This window comes from Pseudorasbora parva, chromosome 2, assembly GCF_024679245.1.
Source record: "Pseudorasbora parva isolate DD20220531a chromosome 2, ASM2467924v1, whole genome shotgun sequence".
NCBI lineage: Eukaryota > Metazoa > Chordata > Actinopteri > Cypriniformes > Gobionidae > Pseudorasbora > Pseudorasbora parva.
In genome coordinates, this window is record NC_090173.1 from 45568133 (window position 1) to 45586283 (window position 18151).

At 41.8% G+C, this 18151-nt stretch overlaps 1 protein-coding gene across 1 annotated transcript; it reads right to left on the minus strand.

Annotated features, from left to right (window-relative positions):
- Positions 1 to 2356: 2356 nt before the first annotated feature.
- Positions 2357 to 3979, minus strand: ptger1c (prostaglandin E receptor 1c (subtype EP1)). The gene is made up of 2 exons (XM_067427425.1): positions 2699 to 3979; positions 2357 to 2605 (listed from the first exon to the last, which is right to left on the minus strand). The coding sequence occupies exons 1-2, from the start codon at positions 3587 to 3589 to the stop codon at positions 2357 to 2359; spliced, it is 1140 nt and encodes a 379-aa protein (XP_067283526.1). The 5' UTR covers positions 3590 to 3979.
- Between the last annotated feature and the right edge of the window lie 14172 nt (positions 3980 to 18151).

Here is an 18151-nt window from a genome sequence, read left to right on the forward strand (position 1 = left end):
CAGTTAGCAATATCAAGTAGCATAACAAGCTGTTTTGTATAGCAAAAAATAACTGAAAGCGAATCGAATGACACTGGAAGCCAGCCAGACATATTTAAATAACAAATGGCTATGGTCACTCTTACCTGAAATATAAGGTGGATAGTTTTCTTTGGTGTTTTACTATGATAACAATGGTAATTTTTTGTGTTAATTATAAGGTCAACCTTTGTGCAAAAGAAGTAGGCTACGCTTTATTAAACATAGAAATATTTTAATTGTCTCACTGTAAAAAATCCAACTCATAAAAATAATGATTATGTTTTATTTAACTGGACCATTAAATGTAACAAAGGTGCCCTAGAATGAAAAATTGTATGACCCTTGCCATAGTGAAATAATAAGAGTACAGTACATGGACATCACATACAGTGAGTATCAAATACCATTGTCTTAGCCTAGAAATCTAGACGCACCCTAGCGGCAGCTAATTTAATATGCCCGCAAGTGTCGTCTAGGAACTCTCAATACCCTTCTGAGCTGTATTCCTCACAATCTGGATGGGCCAATCACGTCGTGTATAGAGTCGGCGGGCGGGGCCATAATGACGACGGCCGAGTTGCGTTTGCGTGCTTCTTGTAAACACAGAAACTGGCGAACGGCGGCGGTCTTTCGAATCAGCTTTGACCGCGATTCTGGAAGACTTGAGCCCCTTTCACACTGCACGTCGGACCCGCAATATTCCCGGAACATTGCCGGGTCGCCTTCTGTGTGAAAGCAACCACGTCCCGGGATTGATTACCGAATTCGACCCGGGTCGGGGACCTAGTAATATTGCGGTATTCGACCCGGGACGAGTGCTGTGTGAACAAAAGCTGAAACTAATGCCGCAACGTGTAACGTTACGTAGTTATCGTGCGACTCATTGCAGAGCTTGTTTTTTCAATAATACAACCTTGCAGTGCCAGAAGAGCTAGTCGGTGTTTTCGGTGTAGTTCAGTCGGTCTGTGTGCTGTCAGGACGGTCAGGACTCACGAGCCGCTTCGCTGAACTGCTGTGAGCTGCTGAAATAAGCCAATCAGAGCAGAGCTCAACATTAATATTCATGACCCTTCCAAATAAGGCAAAAACAGAGCATTACATCCATTACGTCCTAGGGACAATTTATAGGGTTGTAAATGGACCTGTAAAACTGTATCTGGACAATTTTTGCCCTTAAATAAGCCACATACCCTCTATGTAGATATAAGCAAACAATTTAACATATTGTTTCAAATCATTCTAGGACACCTTTAACCAGTGAAAATAAGTTGTTTTAACAATTGTTGGACCAACCTAGTATTAATTGTAAATTCCATTTGTAATTGCAAGTTAACAAGTTAACAATGCATTCTGGGTGCATCATGCAAAACACACTGGTTTGTGGTACCCAACATGCACTGCGGCATGAAGCATGTCACCATTGTTGAGATTCATGGGCTGATTCTTGATGTCTGTGAGAGTAAAGCTCACAGGAGAGTTAAAGTGCTTAATGTACAATCGGTTTTAAACCTTATTCAGCTTTTCTGATTAAAACTGTGCTGGATCTTTTCTAGAATCACAATAAAACAAAGTTAATAGTGTATTGCTCATATTAAACTCAGTCATAAAATCAATAAATTAAACCACTATATAACCAGAAAAAACACTAGCATTTAAAAGTCGTCAAACTGCCCAACTAAAGAAAACACTAATCACCATGATGGTGACATAAAAATACAAATTCGAAACAAAAGAACAAAAAAAACAAAAAAACGTAAATTGGGAGACATGTGACCGTACTCAGTTAATGGAGTTGAGTGAACTGCTTTCTGTAAAAGTTGAGTAAACTCAAAAACGCTGTGTAGCATGTTGCCTTACAATTTTATGTTATGTCAACTTTTCTTTTTTACAGTGAAGGACGTATACCCAGTTAATTTACATGTTTGGGGTTTTACTGGTGTTTTAACCCATCTCTTTTGTCCACTAATGTTCCCATAATCACATTAATTCAGTAGGCGGTCTTTGGTGGCTGTTCGACATTCGACCATGACATTACGAAAGCAATCCGTCTGAATGCAATTTCAACTCACTCTAAGTGTTTGAAAGTGGATAAGCTCAAATGTTTTAGACCCCATTTACACCAAAAGGTAAAGTAATACCAGGTGTTTTATTCCATTTATATTATATTATCTGCAAGTAAAGTAAAAAACAAAACAAACAAACAAAAAAACGTGAAGTATACTATGCACACAATTCAATCAGTCAAGCGCATTCCTTTTTCACTTGGGAAAATATACACAAAATTTCTTTCATATATTTTTGGAAATTTAGACAAATTTAGTGAACAACTGTGTAATCAGTGTAAACTCATTTGCTTTCTGTGTGAGTCTCTGTAGGAGCTGCTCTGTGTAAACACAGCTCTGTCCGGCTGCAGCATCTGAAGGACTCTCCGAAGGACCGCTCGCCGCAGGAGGATGTAAACCCATGGGTCCAGAATCTGATTCCAGCTGGCCAAGCGTAGAGCCAAGAGAAGCAGCTTCTCACACTGACGCACTGGTCTGCTAATTCCTTTATAAAACCTGCCAATGGATATGAGGATATAAATCTGTGAAATAAAAAGGAAAAAGTCAAAAAGTCCAGAAAACACAAATGCAGTGAAACATAAAAGTGTTTATCAAATGAACAACAAATCACTCACAAGGAAGGGACTCCAGCAGATGCAGGAGACCACTGTTATCACGACCAGCTGAGTCATCATTTCCACATCCAGGGAATGCAGAGACGAGGATGAGAGGGATCCATGTTTCCGAACAGTGTTTGACTTAACACATCGGCCCCTACACCTTGCCTGGAGCAATTTCAGTCCGCTTATAGTATTAGACACAACTGAGGCGCTCAATGTTATAAGCCCCAGTATGGAGAAAGCCAAAGCAAGGTTGGCGTCAGCGGTGGAAAGCGGACCGCTCACAGGTAAGAAACACCAGGTGCCGGGGAACTGTGGTGTGTAGTTGCCCACATTCATCAGAGGGAGTCCCGCTAAAGTGAGAGCTGTGGAGGCAATCAGGAGGACAGTAAGGCGGACGCGTGTCATGGTGACAACCATCGAGTGCAGAAGAGGTCGCGTGATACCTATGCAGCGCTCCACTGCCATCGCACTGCCCAGCAGCAGAGGGCAAAGGCCGAAAAACACCATGCAAGCGCCAAATAATTTGCAGTAAACCTGAGGAGGCTCCACTGCCACTGCCGCCCCATGATGCTTCACCCTTTCAAGATGGAGGTGAAGTGCCAAAGCCCCTGTGATCAGGTGACCTGCCAAGTCACTCAGAAGCAGGGCTGAAGCCAGCAGTAGGAACGGCGCTTTGGCTCGTCGCCGGAAGCGGGCGTAGGAATGGGATAGGATTGCTAGTGCAATTATGTTTGAGGAGGCACCGAGGGTCATGGTGAAGTAGGACATCCCAAACGCTGGTGGGTTAACCAGAGCAGGAGGTGTTGAATTTACCTTTTGGTTGTCAGGACAGAAAGTTGTAAGATTATAACCTCTGGAGTGCTGGCATAAAACGGGGAAGGAAGAGGTGAAAAGAATATCCATGGTGTGGCTGGAGGACAGACTTTACGGAAATCCTTACCCCTAAAAAGGGCAAAATCATAGAGACATCAGAAAATGCATTTATTGCTATTTCCCATCTTATTAGGACCAATATAATACAATTTCATTACTTTTTTTTTTGAAACATGACTTTTACTTTTTATTTTAGTGTTTGTATCCCCCAGGATATGTCACCTCTTTGCTGGTAAAAATTTAATTGAAAAAAGAATGCTTGTTTGGCAAATCATTTTAGCCACATTTTTAAAACATTTATTAAAGTAAACACTCTTTCTAAAATTCTGTTAAACAATAAGTAGAATGCCTATTTATAAGTATTAGCCTACTGTATCATATTTCATATGCGAATGCCTAGCAAATTCTGAAATACATTTTCCCAGTAACTTCTCAATAAACTTTATGCCTTCTGCTCTTTAATTGATAATTGGTATTTTTTTTATCAAGTAAAGTCTTTTTTTTTTTACTGTGAAATCTCTAATGGTTTTTACAAAGTAATTTTTTTCATGTAAATGTCAAATATTACACAACAGGCTTTTGGGGAACATTTATTGATCCATCTCTCAATTTTTAAGTGCAATGCATGCATATGAGCCATGAAAGCCTGATGTAAGAAATATGATACTCAACAAAAACACACACACACACACACGCACACGCACACGCACACACACACACACACACACACACACACACACACACACACACACACACACACACACACACACACACACACACACACACACACACACACACACACACACACACACACACACACATATATACACCAAAAAATGGCATTTTACTTTTTACTCTAGCGGTGTCAAAAAACGGCTTCAACCAATCACATACAAGTAAACAAAGGTGATGAAATGTCCAGTTGATGTCATGAGCTATTCACTCAACATTAACCTTTGCCAGGTATGGCATATCTCATGAGATTACAGCTGTAGGTCTAGTCAAAGCTGTGCATCTGCAGCTGTGTTTACTACTGTGTTTACAGACAGCAATAACCTAAGTTAACCTTTTATATATCGTTTTTTTTTTTTAGCCTTATGTCCGCGATTATGGAAAGTGAATGTGTTGCCATCAGTATGTCTGTGGCACTTAAATGTTTACATTGTGACTGAACTGGAAACAGACCAGATGGATTGGTTCCTGAAGAGCGCGGTTTGTCTCGTCAGATGTGCTGCTGTCTCGGGATGAGATCCTCAAATTGTCCCACAGACTTAAGAAAGTATAAAGTGCAGAACCGGCCATGATAAAGATTTAGCTCCTGTACATGATTATCATACTCCCCTTCAGACTCTCTGTTCTTCAAGACTGGGTTGCACCCGAAACCGTCTTTTTAAATAAAATTAAAAGCTCATCTTCACTGTCCGTGTTTTCTCAGCTGACGCAGCAAATGTTTTGGAATGTTGGAGCTCTGAAACGTTGCAAATTCGTGTCGCGGCTGATGTGAATGGTTTTGACGCGAAATCTTCGCATGCGAAATATTCGCTTATTCGTTTTGCTTTTCCGTTACGCGTCCGGTGTGAAAGGGCCTTTAGACTTGTTTGTTCAACTCATCCCACAGATGCTTGATTGGATTGAGAACTGGGGAATTTGGAGGACAAGTCAACACCTCAAACTCATTGTGCTCCTCAATCCTTTCCTGAACCTTTACATGGTATACTTCAAGTTTCATGTCCAATCTTTTTTGCTTTGTGGCAAGGTGCATTTTCCTGCTGATAGAGGCCACAGCCACCAGGGAATATCGTTTCCATGAAAGGGTGTACATGGTCTGCAACAATGCTTAGGTAGGTGGTACGTGTCAAAATATCATCCAAGGCCCCTTTTCCCCAGCAGAACATTGACCAAAGCATACCACTGTCTCTGCCTGCTTGCCTTCTTCCCATAGTGCATCCTGGTGCCATGTGTTCCCCAGGTAAGCAACGGACCCAGCCATCCAAGAGATGTAAAAGAAAACTTGATTCATAAGTCTAGGATACCTTCTTCAATTGCTCCGTGGTCCAGTTCTGATGCTCACCAGTTCAGGAACCACTGTTCCTTCTTTGGATCACTTTTGATAGAAACTCAGTACTGACCACTGCAGACCGGGAACACTCCACTCAGTTGTCTAGTCATCACACTTTGGTCCTTGTCAAACTCGCTCAAATTCTTATGCTTGCTCATTTTTCCTGCTTCTTACACATCAACTTTGAGGACAAAATGTTCACTTGCTACCTTATATATCCCACCCACTAACAGGTGCTGTGATGAAGAGATAACCAGTGTTATTCACTTCATATATACAAACCCGATTCTAAAAAACGTTGGGACACTGTACAAATTGTGAATAAAAACAGAATGCAATGATGTGAAAGTTTCAAATTTAAATATTTTATTCAGAATACAACATAGATGACATGTCAAATGTTTAAACTTAGAAAATTTATACTTTTAAAGGGAAAATAAGTAGTTTTTTTTATTTTACTTTTATTTTTATTCTACTGACTTTTATTTTTTTTTATTTTTGCATCAACACATCCCAAAAAAGTTGGGACAAGGCCATGTTTACCACTGTGTGACATCCCCTCTTCTTAACAGTCTGCAAATGTCTAGGGACTGAAGAGACAAGTTGATCAAGTTTAGGAATAGGAATGTTGTCCCATTCTTGTCTAATACAGGCTTCTAGTTGCTCAACTGTCTTGGGTCTGCGTTGTCACATCTTCCTCTTTATGATGCGCCAAATGTTTTCTATTGGTGAAAGAACTGGACTGCAGGCTGGCCATTTTGGTACCTAGATCCTTCTTCTACGCAGCCATGACGTTGTAATTGATGCAGTGTGGGGTCTGGTATAAATATACCTTTCAGCCTGATGGTGCCTTTCTAGATGTGTAAGCTGTCCATACCACACTCACTCATGTAACCCCATACCATCAGAGACGCAGGCTTCTGAACTGAGTGTTTTCAGAAAAGGACTTCAAATTTTGATTCGTCTGACCACAGAACAGTTTTCCAATTTTCCACAGTCCATTTTAAATGATCCTTGGCCCAGAGAAAACATCATGTTTAGATATGGCTTTGTTTCTGATCTATAGAGTTTTAGCTGGCAGCGGAGAATGGCAGGGTGGATTGTGTCCACCAACAACGTTTTCTGGAAGTATTCCTGAGTCTATGTTGTGATTTCCATTACAGTAGCATTCCTGTATGTGATGCAGTGCTGTCTGGCCTGAAGATCACGGGCATCCAGTATGGTTTTCCAGTCTTGACCCTGATGCATAGAGATCTTTCCAGATTCTCTGAATCTTTGGATGATATTGTGCACTGTAGATGATGATATCTTCAAACTTTTTTGCAATTTTTCTCTGGGGAACTCCTTTCTGATATTGCTCCACTATATTTCGCCGCAGCATTCGGGGAATTGGTGATCCTTTGCCCAGCCCAACTTGACTTTCAGAGAGAGACTGTTACTCTGAAAGGCTCAATCATGATGCCAACTGACCCTTCCGACCAATAAAAGAAAGTGTTTTTAATACAAAAAAAAAGTCAACCTTCAAATAATTATGTTCAGTTATGCACTCAGTACTTGGTCGGGAATCCTTTTGCAGAAATGACTGCTTCAATGCGGCGTGGCATGGAGGCAATCAGCCTGTGGCACAGCTCAGGTGTTATGGAGGCCCAGGATGCTTCGATAGCGGCCTTAAGCTCATCCAGAGTGTTGGGTCTTGCGTCTCTCAACTTTCTCTTCACAATATCCCACAGATTCTCTATGGGGTTCAGGTCAGGAGAGTTGGCAGGCCAATTGAGCACAGTAATACCATGGTCAGTAAACCATTTACCAGTGGTTTTGGCACTGTGAGCAGGTGCTAGGTCGTGCTGAAAAACCAAATCTTCATCTCCATAAAGCTTTTCAGCAGATGGAAGCATGAAGTGCTCCAAAATCTCCTGATAGCTAGCTGCATTGACCCTGCCCTTGATAAAACACAGTGGACCAACACCAGCAGCTGACATGGCACCCCAGCCCATCACTGACTGTGGGTACTTGACACTGGATTTCAGGCATTTTGGCATTTCCTTCTCCCCAGTCTTCCTCCAGACTCTGGCACCTTGATTTTTGAATGACATGCAAAATTTGCTTTCATCCGAAAAAAGTACTTTGGACCACTGAGCAACAGTCTAGTGCTGCTTCTCTGTAGCCCAAAAGTGTCTTGACCTGGGGAATGCTGCACCTGTAGCCCATTTCCTGCACACGCCTGTGCACGGTGGCTCTGGATGTTTCTACTCCAGACTCAGTCCACTGCTTCCGCAGGTCCTCCAAGGTCTGGAATCGGTCCTTCTCCACAATCTTCCTCAGGGTCCGGTCACCTCTTCTGATTGTGGTCCTTCTCCACAATCTTCCTCAGGGTCCGGTCACCTCTTCTCATTGTGTAATGTTTTTTGCCACACTTTTTCCTTCCCACAGACTTCCCACTGAGTTTTCTTGATACAGCACTCTGGGAACAGCCTATTCGTTTAGAAATTTCTTTCTGTGTCTTACCCTCTCGTTTGAGGGTGTCAATGATGGCCTTCTGGACAGCAGTCAGGTCAGCAGTCTTACCCATGATTGCGGTTTTGAGTAATGAACCAGGCTGGGAGTTTTTAAAAAGCCTCAGGAATCTTTTGCAGATGTTTAGAGTTAATTGGTTGATTCAGATGATTAGGTTAATAGCTCGTTTAGAGAACTTTTCATGATATGCTAATTTTTTGAAATAGGAATTTTGGGTTTTCATGAGCTGTATGCCAAAATCATCAGTATTAAAACAATAAAAGACCTGAAATATTTCAGTTGGTGTGCAATGAATCTAAAATATATGAAAGTTTATTTTTTATCATTACATTATGGAAAATAATGAACTTTATCACAATATGCAAATTTTTTTGAGAAGGACCTGTATATTCATTGCTGAAGTCTACATTAAAATTCAAGACTGGAATCATGCTTGAGGAAAACTCAACTGGCATCCTTACATAGCAAAATGATGCTGGCTCAGTAAAACATATTGTGTAAATATTGCTGAAAGGAAGACACAACTGAACAAGCTGCTTGGCGTAACAAGTGATTTTTAATTGAATCATTTTAGAATTTAATAATTTTTAATAAAACGTGACATTGAAAATATGTTCACAGTTGTTTGGAAAGACCTTACATTCAACTCGTTGCCGAATGGATTTGCCTTTAAGCACCAGTTATTTTAGTATCATTAATACACTTTTTATTAGTTTGTAATTTTGTTGTGTATACTGTCATATATAAACACTGTCTATATTTAAAAAAATGTTTTAATACCTTTTATTTTTTTTAATTATATTTAGTTTTCTTTTAGTTTAGATTTTATTTTAGGCAATGTTTATTTTATTTAAAGGAGGCCTATAAAAGTTTTTTAGAAATGCACCAATGTTTTGGTCAATAATCTGTATTTAAAAACAGCAGATGATCAGGGCTGATTATATCCTGTCAATCAAAAGGGGGTGAAACATATTTGTGATCCTGTGTGTGAATAAAATGTCTCTTGTGTTAAATTTAGGGCAAGTTAACGAACAATAACGCATTACCAGTCGAGACTAGCTCATTCGAGTCCGAGTCGGAGTTCAGAGGGAGTTGAGACCAAGTTCAGACCATGTTCAGAGAGGGTTGAGAACGAGTTCAGAGAGGGTTGAGAACGAGTTCAGAGAGGGTTGAGGCCGAGTTCAGAGAGTGCTGAGACCAAGTTCAGAGAGGGTTGAGTCCAAGTTCAGAGAGGGTTGAGACCAAGTTCAGAGAGGGTTGAGTCCAAGTTCAGAGAGGGTTGAGACCGAGTTCAGAGAGGGTTGAGTCCAAGTTCAGAGAGGGTTGAGTCCAAGTTCAGAGAGGGTTGAGACCGAGTTCAGAGAGTGCTGAGGCCGAGCTCTGAGAGGATTGAGTCCGAGTTCAGAGAGTGCTGAGACCGAGTTCAGACCGAGTTCAGAGAGTGCTAAAACCGAGTTCAGAGAGGGTTGAGACCAAGTTCAGACCGAGTTCAGAGAGTGCTAAAACCGAGTTCAGAGAGTGCTAAAACCGAGTTCAGAGAGGGTTGAGTCTGAGTTCAGACCGAGTTCAGAGAGTGCTGATACCGAGTTCAGAGAGGGTTGTGAACGAATTCAGAGAGGGTTGAGACCAAGTTCAGACCGAGTTCAGAGAGTGCTGAGACAGAGTTCAGAGAGGGTTGAGACAGAGTCCAGAGAGTGCTGAGACAGAGTTCAGAGAGGGTTGAGACAGAGTCCAGAGAGTGCTGAGACCGAGTCCAGAGAGTGCTGAGACCGAGTTCAGAGAGACCGAGTTCAGAGAGGGTTGAGACCGAGTTCAGAGAGTGCTGAGACTGAGCTCAGAGAGGGTTGAGACCGGGTTGAGACCGAGTTCAGAGAGTGCTGAGACCGAGTTCAGAGAGTGCTGAGACCGAGTTCAGAGAGACCGAGTTCAGAGAGGGTTGAGACCGAGTTCAGAGAGTGCTGAGACTGAGCTCAGAGAGGGTTGAGACCGGGTTGAGACCGAGTTCAGAGAGTGCTGAGACCAAGTTCAGAGAGTGCTGAGACCGAGTTCAGAGAGGGTTGAGACCAAGTCGAGACCGAGTTCAGAGAGAGTTGAGACTGAGTTCAGAGAGGGTTGAGACCGGGTTGAGACCAAAATCAGAGAGGGTTGAGAAGGAGTTCAGAGAGGTTTGAGACCAAGTTTAGAGAGGGTTGAGACCGAGTTCAGAGAGGGTTGAGTCCGAGTTCAGAGAGGGTTGAGAACGAGTTCAGAGAGTGCTGAGACTGAGCTCAGAGAGTGCTGAGACCGAGTTCAGGGAGGGTTGTGACCGAGTTCAGAGAGGGTTGAGACCAACTTCAGAGAGTGCTGAGACCAAGTTCAGAGAGGGTTGAGTCCAAGTTCAGAGAGGGTTGAGACCGAGTTCAGAGAGGGTTGAGTCCAAGTTCAGAGAGGGTTGAGTCCAAGTTCAGAGAGGGTTGAGACCGAGTTCAGAGAGTGCTGAGGCCGAGCTCTGAGAGGGTTGAGTCCGAGTTCAGAGAGTGCTGAGACCAAGTTCAGAGAGGGTTGAGTCCAAGTTAAGAGAGGGTTGAGAACAAGTTCTGAGAGGGTTGAGACCGAGTTCAGACCGAGTTCAGAGAGTGCTAAAACCGAGTTCAGAGAGGGTTGAGACCAAGTTCAGACCGAGTTCAGAGAGTGCTAAAACCGAGTTCAGAGAGGGTTGAGACCGAGTTCAGAGAGGGTTGAGTCTGAGTTCAGACCGAGTTCAGAGAGTGCTGATACTGAGTTCAGAGAGGGTTGTGAACGAGTTCAGAGAGGGTTGAGACCAAGTTCAGACCGAGTTCAGAGAGAGCTGAGACAGAGTTCAGAGAGGGTTGAGACAGAGTCCAGAGAGTGCTGAGACCGAGTTCAGAGAGGGTTGAGTCCGAGTTCAGAGAGGGTTGAGACCGAGTTCAGAGAGTGCTGAGACCGAGTTCAGGGAGGGTTGTGACCGAGTTCAGAGAGGGTTGAGACCAACTTCAGAGAGGGTTGAGACCGAGCTCAGAGAGTGCTGAGACCGAGGTCAGAGAGTGCTGAGACTGAGTTCAGAGAGGCTTGAGACCGAGTTCAGAGAGGGTTGAGACCGAGTCGAAACCGAGTTCAGAGAGGGTTGAGACCGAGTCGAAACCGAGTTCAGGGAGGGTTGAGACCGAGTCGAAACCGAGTTCAGAGAGTGTTGAGACCGAGTTTAGAGAGGGTTGAGACCGAGTCAAAACCGAGTTCAGGGAGGGTTGAGACCGAGTCGAATTCAGAGAGTGCTAAAACCGAGTTCAGAGAGTGCTAAAACCGAGTTCAGAGAGGGTTGAGTCTGAGTTCAGACCGAGTTCAGAGAGTGCTGATACCGAGTTCAGAGAGGGTTGTGAACGAATTCATAGAGGGTTGAGACCAAGTTCAGACCGAGTTCAGAGAGTGCTGAGACAGAGTTCAGAGAGGGTTGAGACAGAGTCCAGAGAGTGCTGAGACCTAGTCCAGAGAGTGCTGAGACCGAGTTCAGAGAGACCGAGTTCAGAGAGGGTTGAGACCGAGTTCAGAGAGTGCTGAGACTGAGCTCAGAGAGGGTTGAGACCGGGTTGAGACCGAGTTCAGAGAGTGCTGAGACCGAGTTCAGAGAGTGCTGAGACCGAGTTCAGAGAGACCGAGTTCAGAGAGGGTTGAGACCGAGTTCAGAGAGTGCTGAGACTGAGCTCAGAGAGGGTTGAGACCGGGTTGAGACCGAGTTCAGAGAGTGCTGAGACCAAGTTCAGAGAGTGCTGAGACCGAGTTCAGAGAGGGTTGAGACCAAGTCGAGACCGAGTTCAGAGAGAGTTGAGACCGAGTTCAGAGAGGGTTGAGTCCGAGTTTAGAGAGGGTTGAGACCGAGTTCAGAGAGTGCTGAGACCGAGTTCAGAGAGTACTGAGACCGAGCTCCGAGAGGGTTGAGACCGAGTTCCGAGAGGGTTGAGACTGAGTTCAGAGAGGGTTGAGACCGGGTTGAGACCAAAATCAGAGAGGGTTGAGAAGGAGTTCAGAGAGGTTTGAGACCAAGTTTAGAGAGGGTTGAGACCGAGTTCAGAGAGGGTTGAGTCCGAGTTCAGAGAGGGTTGAGAACGAGTTCAGAGAGTGCTGAGACTGAGCTCAGAGAGTGCTGAGACCGAGTTCAGGGAGGGTTGTGACCGAGTTCAGAGAGGGTTAAGACCAACTTCAGAGAGTGCTGAGACCAAGTTCAGAGAGGGTTGAGTCCAAGTTCAGAGAGGGTTGAGACCGAGTTCAGAGAGGGTTGAGTCCAAGTTCAGAGAGGGTTGAGTCCAAGTTCAGAGAGGGTTGAGACCGAGTTCAGAGAGTGCTGAGGCCGAGCTCTGAGAGGGTTGAGTCCGAGTTCAGAGAGTGCTGAGACCAAGTTCAGAGTCCGAGTTCAGAGAGGGTTGAGAACGAGTTCAGAGAGTGCTGAGACTGAGCTCAGAGAGTGCTGAGACCGAGTTCAGGGAGGGTTGTGACCGAGTTCAGAGAGGGTTGAGACCAACTTCAGAGAGTGCTGAGACCAAGTTCAGAGAGGGTTGAGTCCAAGTTCAGAGAGGGTTGAGACCGAGTTCAGAGAGGGTTGAGTCCAAGTTCAGAGAGGGTTGAGTCCAAGTTCAGAGAGGGTTGAGACCGAGTTCAGAGAGTGCTGAGGCCGAGCTCTGAGAGGGTTGAGTCCGAATTCAGAGAGTGCTGAGACCAAGTTCAGAGAGGGTTGAGTCCAAGTTAAGAGAGGGTTGAGAACAAGTTCTGAGAGGGTTGAGACCAAGTTCAGACTGAGTTCAGAGAGTGCTAAAACCGAGTTCAGAGAGGGTTGAGACCAAGTTCAGACCGAGTTCAGAGAGTGCTAAAACCGAGTTCAGAGAGGGTTGAGACCGAGTTCAGAGAGGGTTGAGTCTGAGTTCAGACCGAGTTCAGAGAGTGCTGATACCGAGTTCAGAGAGGGTTGTGAACGAGTTCAGACCGAGTTCAGAGAGAGCTGAGACAGAGTTCAAAGAGGGTTGAGACAGAGTCCAGAGAGTGCTGAGACCGAGTTCAGAGAGGGTTGAGTCCGAGTTCAGAGAGGGTTGAGACCGAGTTCAGAGAGTGCTGAGACTGAGCTCAGAGAGTGCTGAGACCGAGTTCAGGGAGGGTTGTGACCGAGTTCAGAGAGGGTTGAGACCAACTTCAGAGAGGGTTGAGACCGAGCTCAGAGAGTGCTGAGACCGAGTTCAGAGAGTGCTGAGACTGAGTTCAGAGAGGCTTGAGACCGAGTTCAGAGAGGGTTGAGACCGAGTCGAAACCGAGTTCAGAGAGGGTTGAGACCGAGTCGAAACCGAGTTCAGAGAGGGTTGAGACCGAGTCGAAACCGAGTTCAGAGAGTGTTGAGACCGAGTTTAGAGAGGGTTGAGACCGAGTCAAAACCGAGTTCAGAGAGGGTTGAGACCGAGTTCAGAGAGGGTTGAGACCGAGTTTAGAGAGGGTTGAGACCGAGTCGAAACCGAGTTCAGAGAGGGTTGAGACCAAGTTCAGAGAGGGTTAGACCGAGTTCAGAGATGGTTGAGATTGAGTTCAGAGAGAGTTGAGACCGAGTTCAGAGAGGGTTGAGTCAGAGTTCAGAGAGTGCTGGGCATTGTTTAAATGCCACGGCCTGAGCATTGTTTCTGACCACGTCCATCCCTTTATGACTACCATGTACCTATCCTCTGATGGCTACTACCAGCAGGATAATGCACCATGTCACAAAGCTCGAATCATTTCAAATTGGTTTCTTGAACATGACAATGAGTTCACTGAACTAAAATGGCCCCCACAGTGCATCCCACAAATCTCCATTAACTGCAAGATGCTATCTTATCAATATGGGCCGACATTTCTAAAGAATGCTTTCAGCATTCTTTCAGCATTTTTTTTTGTTGAATCAGTGCCACGTACAGTTAAGGCGGTTCTGAAGGTGAAAGGGGGTCAAACACAGTATTAGTATGGTGTTCCTAATAATCCTTTAGGTGAGTGTATATATCTGAAAAAAGTGTGTTCATAAGACAAATTAAGTTTAACCTTTAATATTATGTACCAAATGAGAGAGTTCCCTGTATAATTGCATTAGCTACTCAATGAGAAAATGATGAGCTCAAGGGATTATTTTATCATTTGTATTATTTTTTAAATAAAATAGTATTTTTAAAAAGTAAATGCTTTACACTTTATTTCTTAATGTCAGATTTCTAATATTTCTATTAGTTTTATTTTTGGACTGTTGAATTTGGTCATTCAGTTAGCTTGAGGATGCAGTGCTTTCATTGCCTTCTCTGAGAAAACACCCCTACAAACAGGAAGAATTATTACTAAATGAAGGCAAATAGGGCTAAATTATGGGAAAAATACAAAAAAATTGGATTTTTTACTGTTGGCTGCATTATGGGTAAAATGTTGTTGGTATTCATGGAATTAAGGCCATTTGCCAGGAATGAAAATCATCTTTTCACATTGTCTAAGAATCTACCTCCTTTTTCCACATATGCCATGCCAAAAATCCCCCAATTAATCATCCTCTCCCTCCAGCAGCACTGTCACACTCTGCTCTCTTAATTCTCGCCTTTGTTATTTATCTCTCCTGATTCTGTTAGCTAGCATTAGATTTGTTCTGCAAGGTACAAATTTGTGTTGTGTGTTCCCACAGTGGTTCTTTAATCTCTATTGCTAGTATTAAGTGCAAATTGTTTATTTTATCCAGCTTTTCTGACCCTTAAACTATATAATGACTAAATCAACCTGATTACTTTTTAAATTTATGAACCAATTAGCAAAGACTTTTATCAAAACTGAAAAGCAGAGAAATAATTTAAGCACATCAGATTATCATTTTGAAATGATTTAAGTGCATTTTTCTCAAAAGAAACAATGTTACATGCACAAAGAGCTCATGAAACGTCTTATTGAGCATAGTATTTTCGGTAACACTTTAGAATACTGTTCCGTCATTAAAAAATAAATACAAATGAGTAACACATTATAAATTTGACTAACTATTAACTTTAAAGAAACTCTAAATTAAAAAAATACTAAGTAAAAGCGCTTATAGTTGAAGGTGGTAGTTCACTATTAGTTAATCAATAACTACTATTTTTTTCATACCTCCCAGAGGACTAGAACTACCAGATTTATAATTAACATGAATACTGTATATATATTTAATTCTTAAGTGAAGGTCATAATAACCCATTAGTAATTAGTATTTGGATCAGTATTCTGAAAAAACATGATCAATTATCTAGTAGAGCGTCGCTTCACTATAGCAGACAGTGTAAAGAAGCAGACTCAAGCACTTTGAATTGCCATTGTGTATGAAATAAATAAACTTGCCTTTCCTTGCCTAGTAATGACTGAAATTATTGTAAGCTTTTGAGCTTTTTGTGAGTAATTCCTTCTGAAGGCTTTGGTAACACTTGAGTAATTACTGTGTTAGCAAGATCTTCCCTCTGGAATACTGATCCAAATAACTTCTGAAGGATTTGGTAATACTTCAGGCACGGGTTACTATGACCTTCACTTTAAAATTAATTATACATTATGCATTTTCATATTAATTAATTAATCCTTGGAAGTCCTCTGGGAGGTGCGAAAATAATTTTTCTCATTCTAGAAAGCATTTTATTGGACACAAATTTGGAGCAGACTGTTTTTGTGTCCCAATTCACGTACTTATAGCCTACTACATCCTAAAACAATGTACTTTTTGCAGAGGTGGAATATAGTGAAGTATTTTATTTTTTGAGTATATGTAGGCTACTTTATCAGTGTTCTTCTTTGAAAAAGTTTAACTTCGCAACATTCCAAAACATAATATTGTTTTGGACTGCACTTTTTACTGCACTACGTTTCATATTGAAAATCATGTAATACTTATTTACATAAACAATTTAGTACTGTATACTTTTACAGTTAAAAGTAATTTGAAGTTTACTTGAGTAAAAGTAGTAAGAAAGTACTGAATTTTTAATGTAATTAAGTATTAAAGTAAAAAAAAACCTTTTTTTATGAAACGTAGTGCAGTAAAAAAGCATGACATTATGCTTTGGAATGAAGTGAAGTAAAAGTTTTCAAAAGAAAAACTGACAAAGTACACATACTTTAAATATGTACTTGAGTAGAATTTAAAAATACTTCACTATTGTCCACCTCTTTATTTTTGTGAAGAAAAAGTAGATACTTTTGAGTACTATTTCATGCAGAGGGGTTAGCGGGACGCTTCAGATTCTAGAGAGCATTTGATTGGACAGAAAATCTGATGAGAAGCCGAAGTGCTGAGTGATGTCATCAGAAGCATTGATCCATATTGGCAGAAACCAGAGACTTGAGAAGTTTTGAACACTTCTTCTAAATGTGAATTTTGTCATTGTTTTGGAGCACACTAGCTTCAGTAAGATGAACATATTATATTATACTAAAATCCAAGAAAATCCCATTTTGATTTCACTGGGACTTTTTGTGGTTACCATGGTTTAACTACAATATAACCAAGGATTTTTTTTTTTTTTTAGTAAAACCATGGTTAATTTTTGTACGGGCTGGATTCAAGGTGTTTGTCAGAATTTCTGAATCCACAACAATCAGTTTTTACAACGTGTTTCACTACATTAACCAACCGAAAGCTGTCTTCTGTGTGAACGGCGCTTTGTGCATTGCTATTAACAATATACAATGGACATTTTTTGCCCGCAATATTTAGCTAATGGGACTACACCTTTACAATGACGAAATATGTGTCGCAGTATTTCCTCTACTCTATCGCTGAAATGATGTGGCCTCTTGTCCAGCTGCTGCTGACAGTTAGGCTCCATTAGAATCTCAAAAATTATATTATCTTCTTTCAAACAGACAAAGAAGGGATAATATCCCAAAAGGGTTTCACTCACAGAAAATGGACCTGAAAGACTTGAGAGGGCAGACTCTGTCTGTCTGTCTTTCTTCTTTACCATAATGCCATGCTGCCCCACAATGCTCCAAAATGAATCCACTGAGAGGCTGTAATGGGGTAATCATTGCACACCTGAAACTCAGCAAATGGTTGTTTTTGTTACAGTACCCTGCCCCTTGTTCTCCTTCTGTGCATTCAGACATTTAGGGCCAGATTTTCTAACAACTTGCTCCAGCACAAACCCTCTTTTGCTATCAAGATTTATTAAAGACATGCAGTTATAAATTATTGCTGAAAAGGCCTGGACAGTTATTTTTGATGCTGACCTTGCATATACATTTGTCGGAGTTTCACTTTCAGACACAAAATTTATGACTGTAGATTATTTATAATCTACACCCATACATTTATATAAATTAATATAAATTAATCACACAAGGTGATTTACTAAGATTTGTGCGCAGAACTTGTGGTGCATGAGCTTTTTGAACAGATATACAGTATGTTAAATGTTTTATATTGCTGCACTCCCTCAGCAAGTGATGTTCTATGTTAATGTTAATGCAAAGCTGTGTGTTACTAATTTGTAAGGTAGCATTTATTGAGTTAGAGGTAACCAAGTTGATCATTTTAATTTAAATGTATGAATTATGTTTCTCAAATATTTGACGTTAAGAGCAATTCAAATGTATGAGTTCAAAATAAAAATCTGCAAGTTCTGCTTACTTAAACTTTACATTTCTTAACTAAAAAAAAATGTTACTGATTGCCTCAATTTTTGCCTGCTTATTCGGGTTTACAGAGCTGTTTAGTAAATATGGCCTTAAGTCTTTACATTTTACTTTTCTTTGTAAATCTTTATTCTGATTTTCTTGGACAACATGGGGCCAAACAGTGATTTCAATTTGGGATTATTCATAGCAGAAGACTGACACAGTCACAGCAATTTCCTTTGTGAGAAAGTGTGAGGACTGTGTTAAAGAGCCTCAGCAGAAATCCAGTATGACCATATCAGGTCACCGAGAGCTTAGTCGTCTGTGAGGAATTTCAAAAAGATTTAGCTCATTGCCATCGCATTTTAAAGTTGTATTTTATGGCATTTAAAACATGTTTT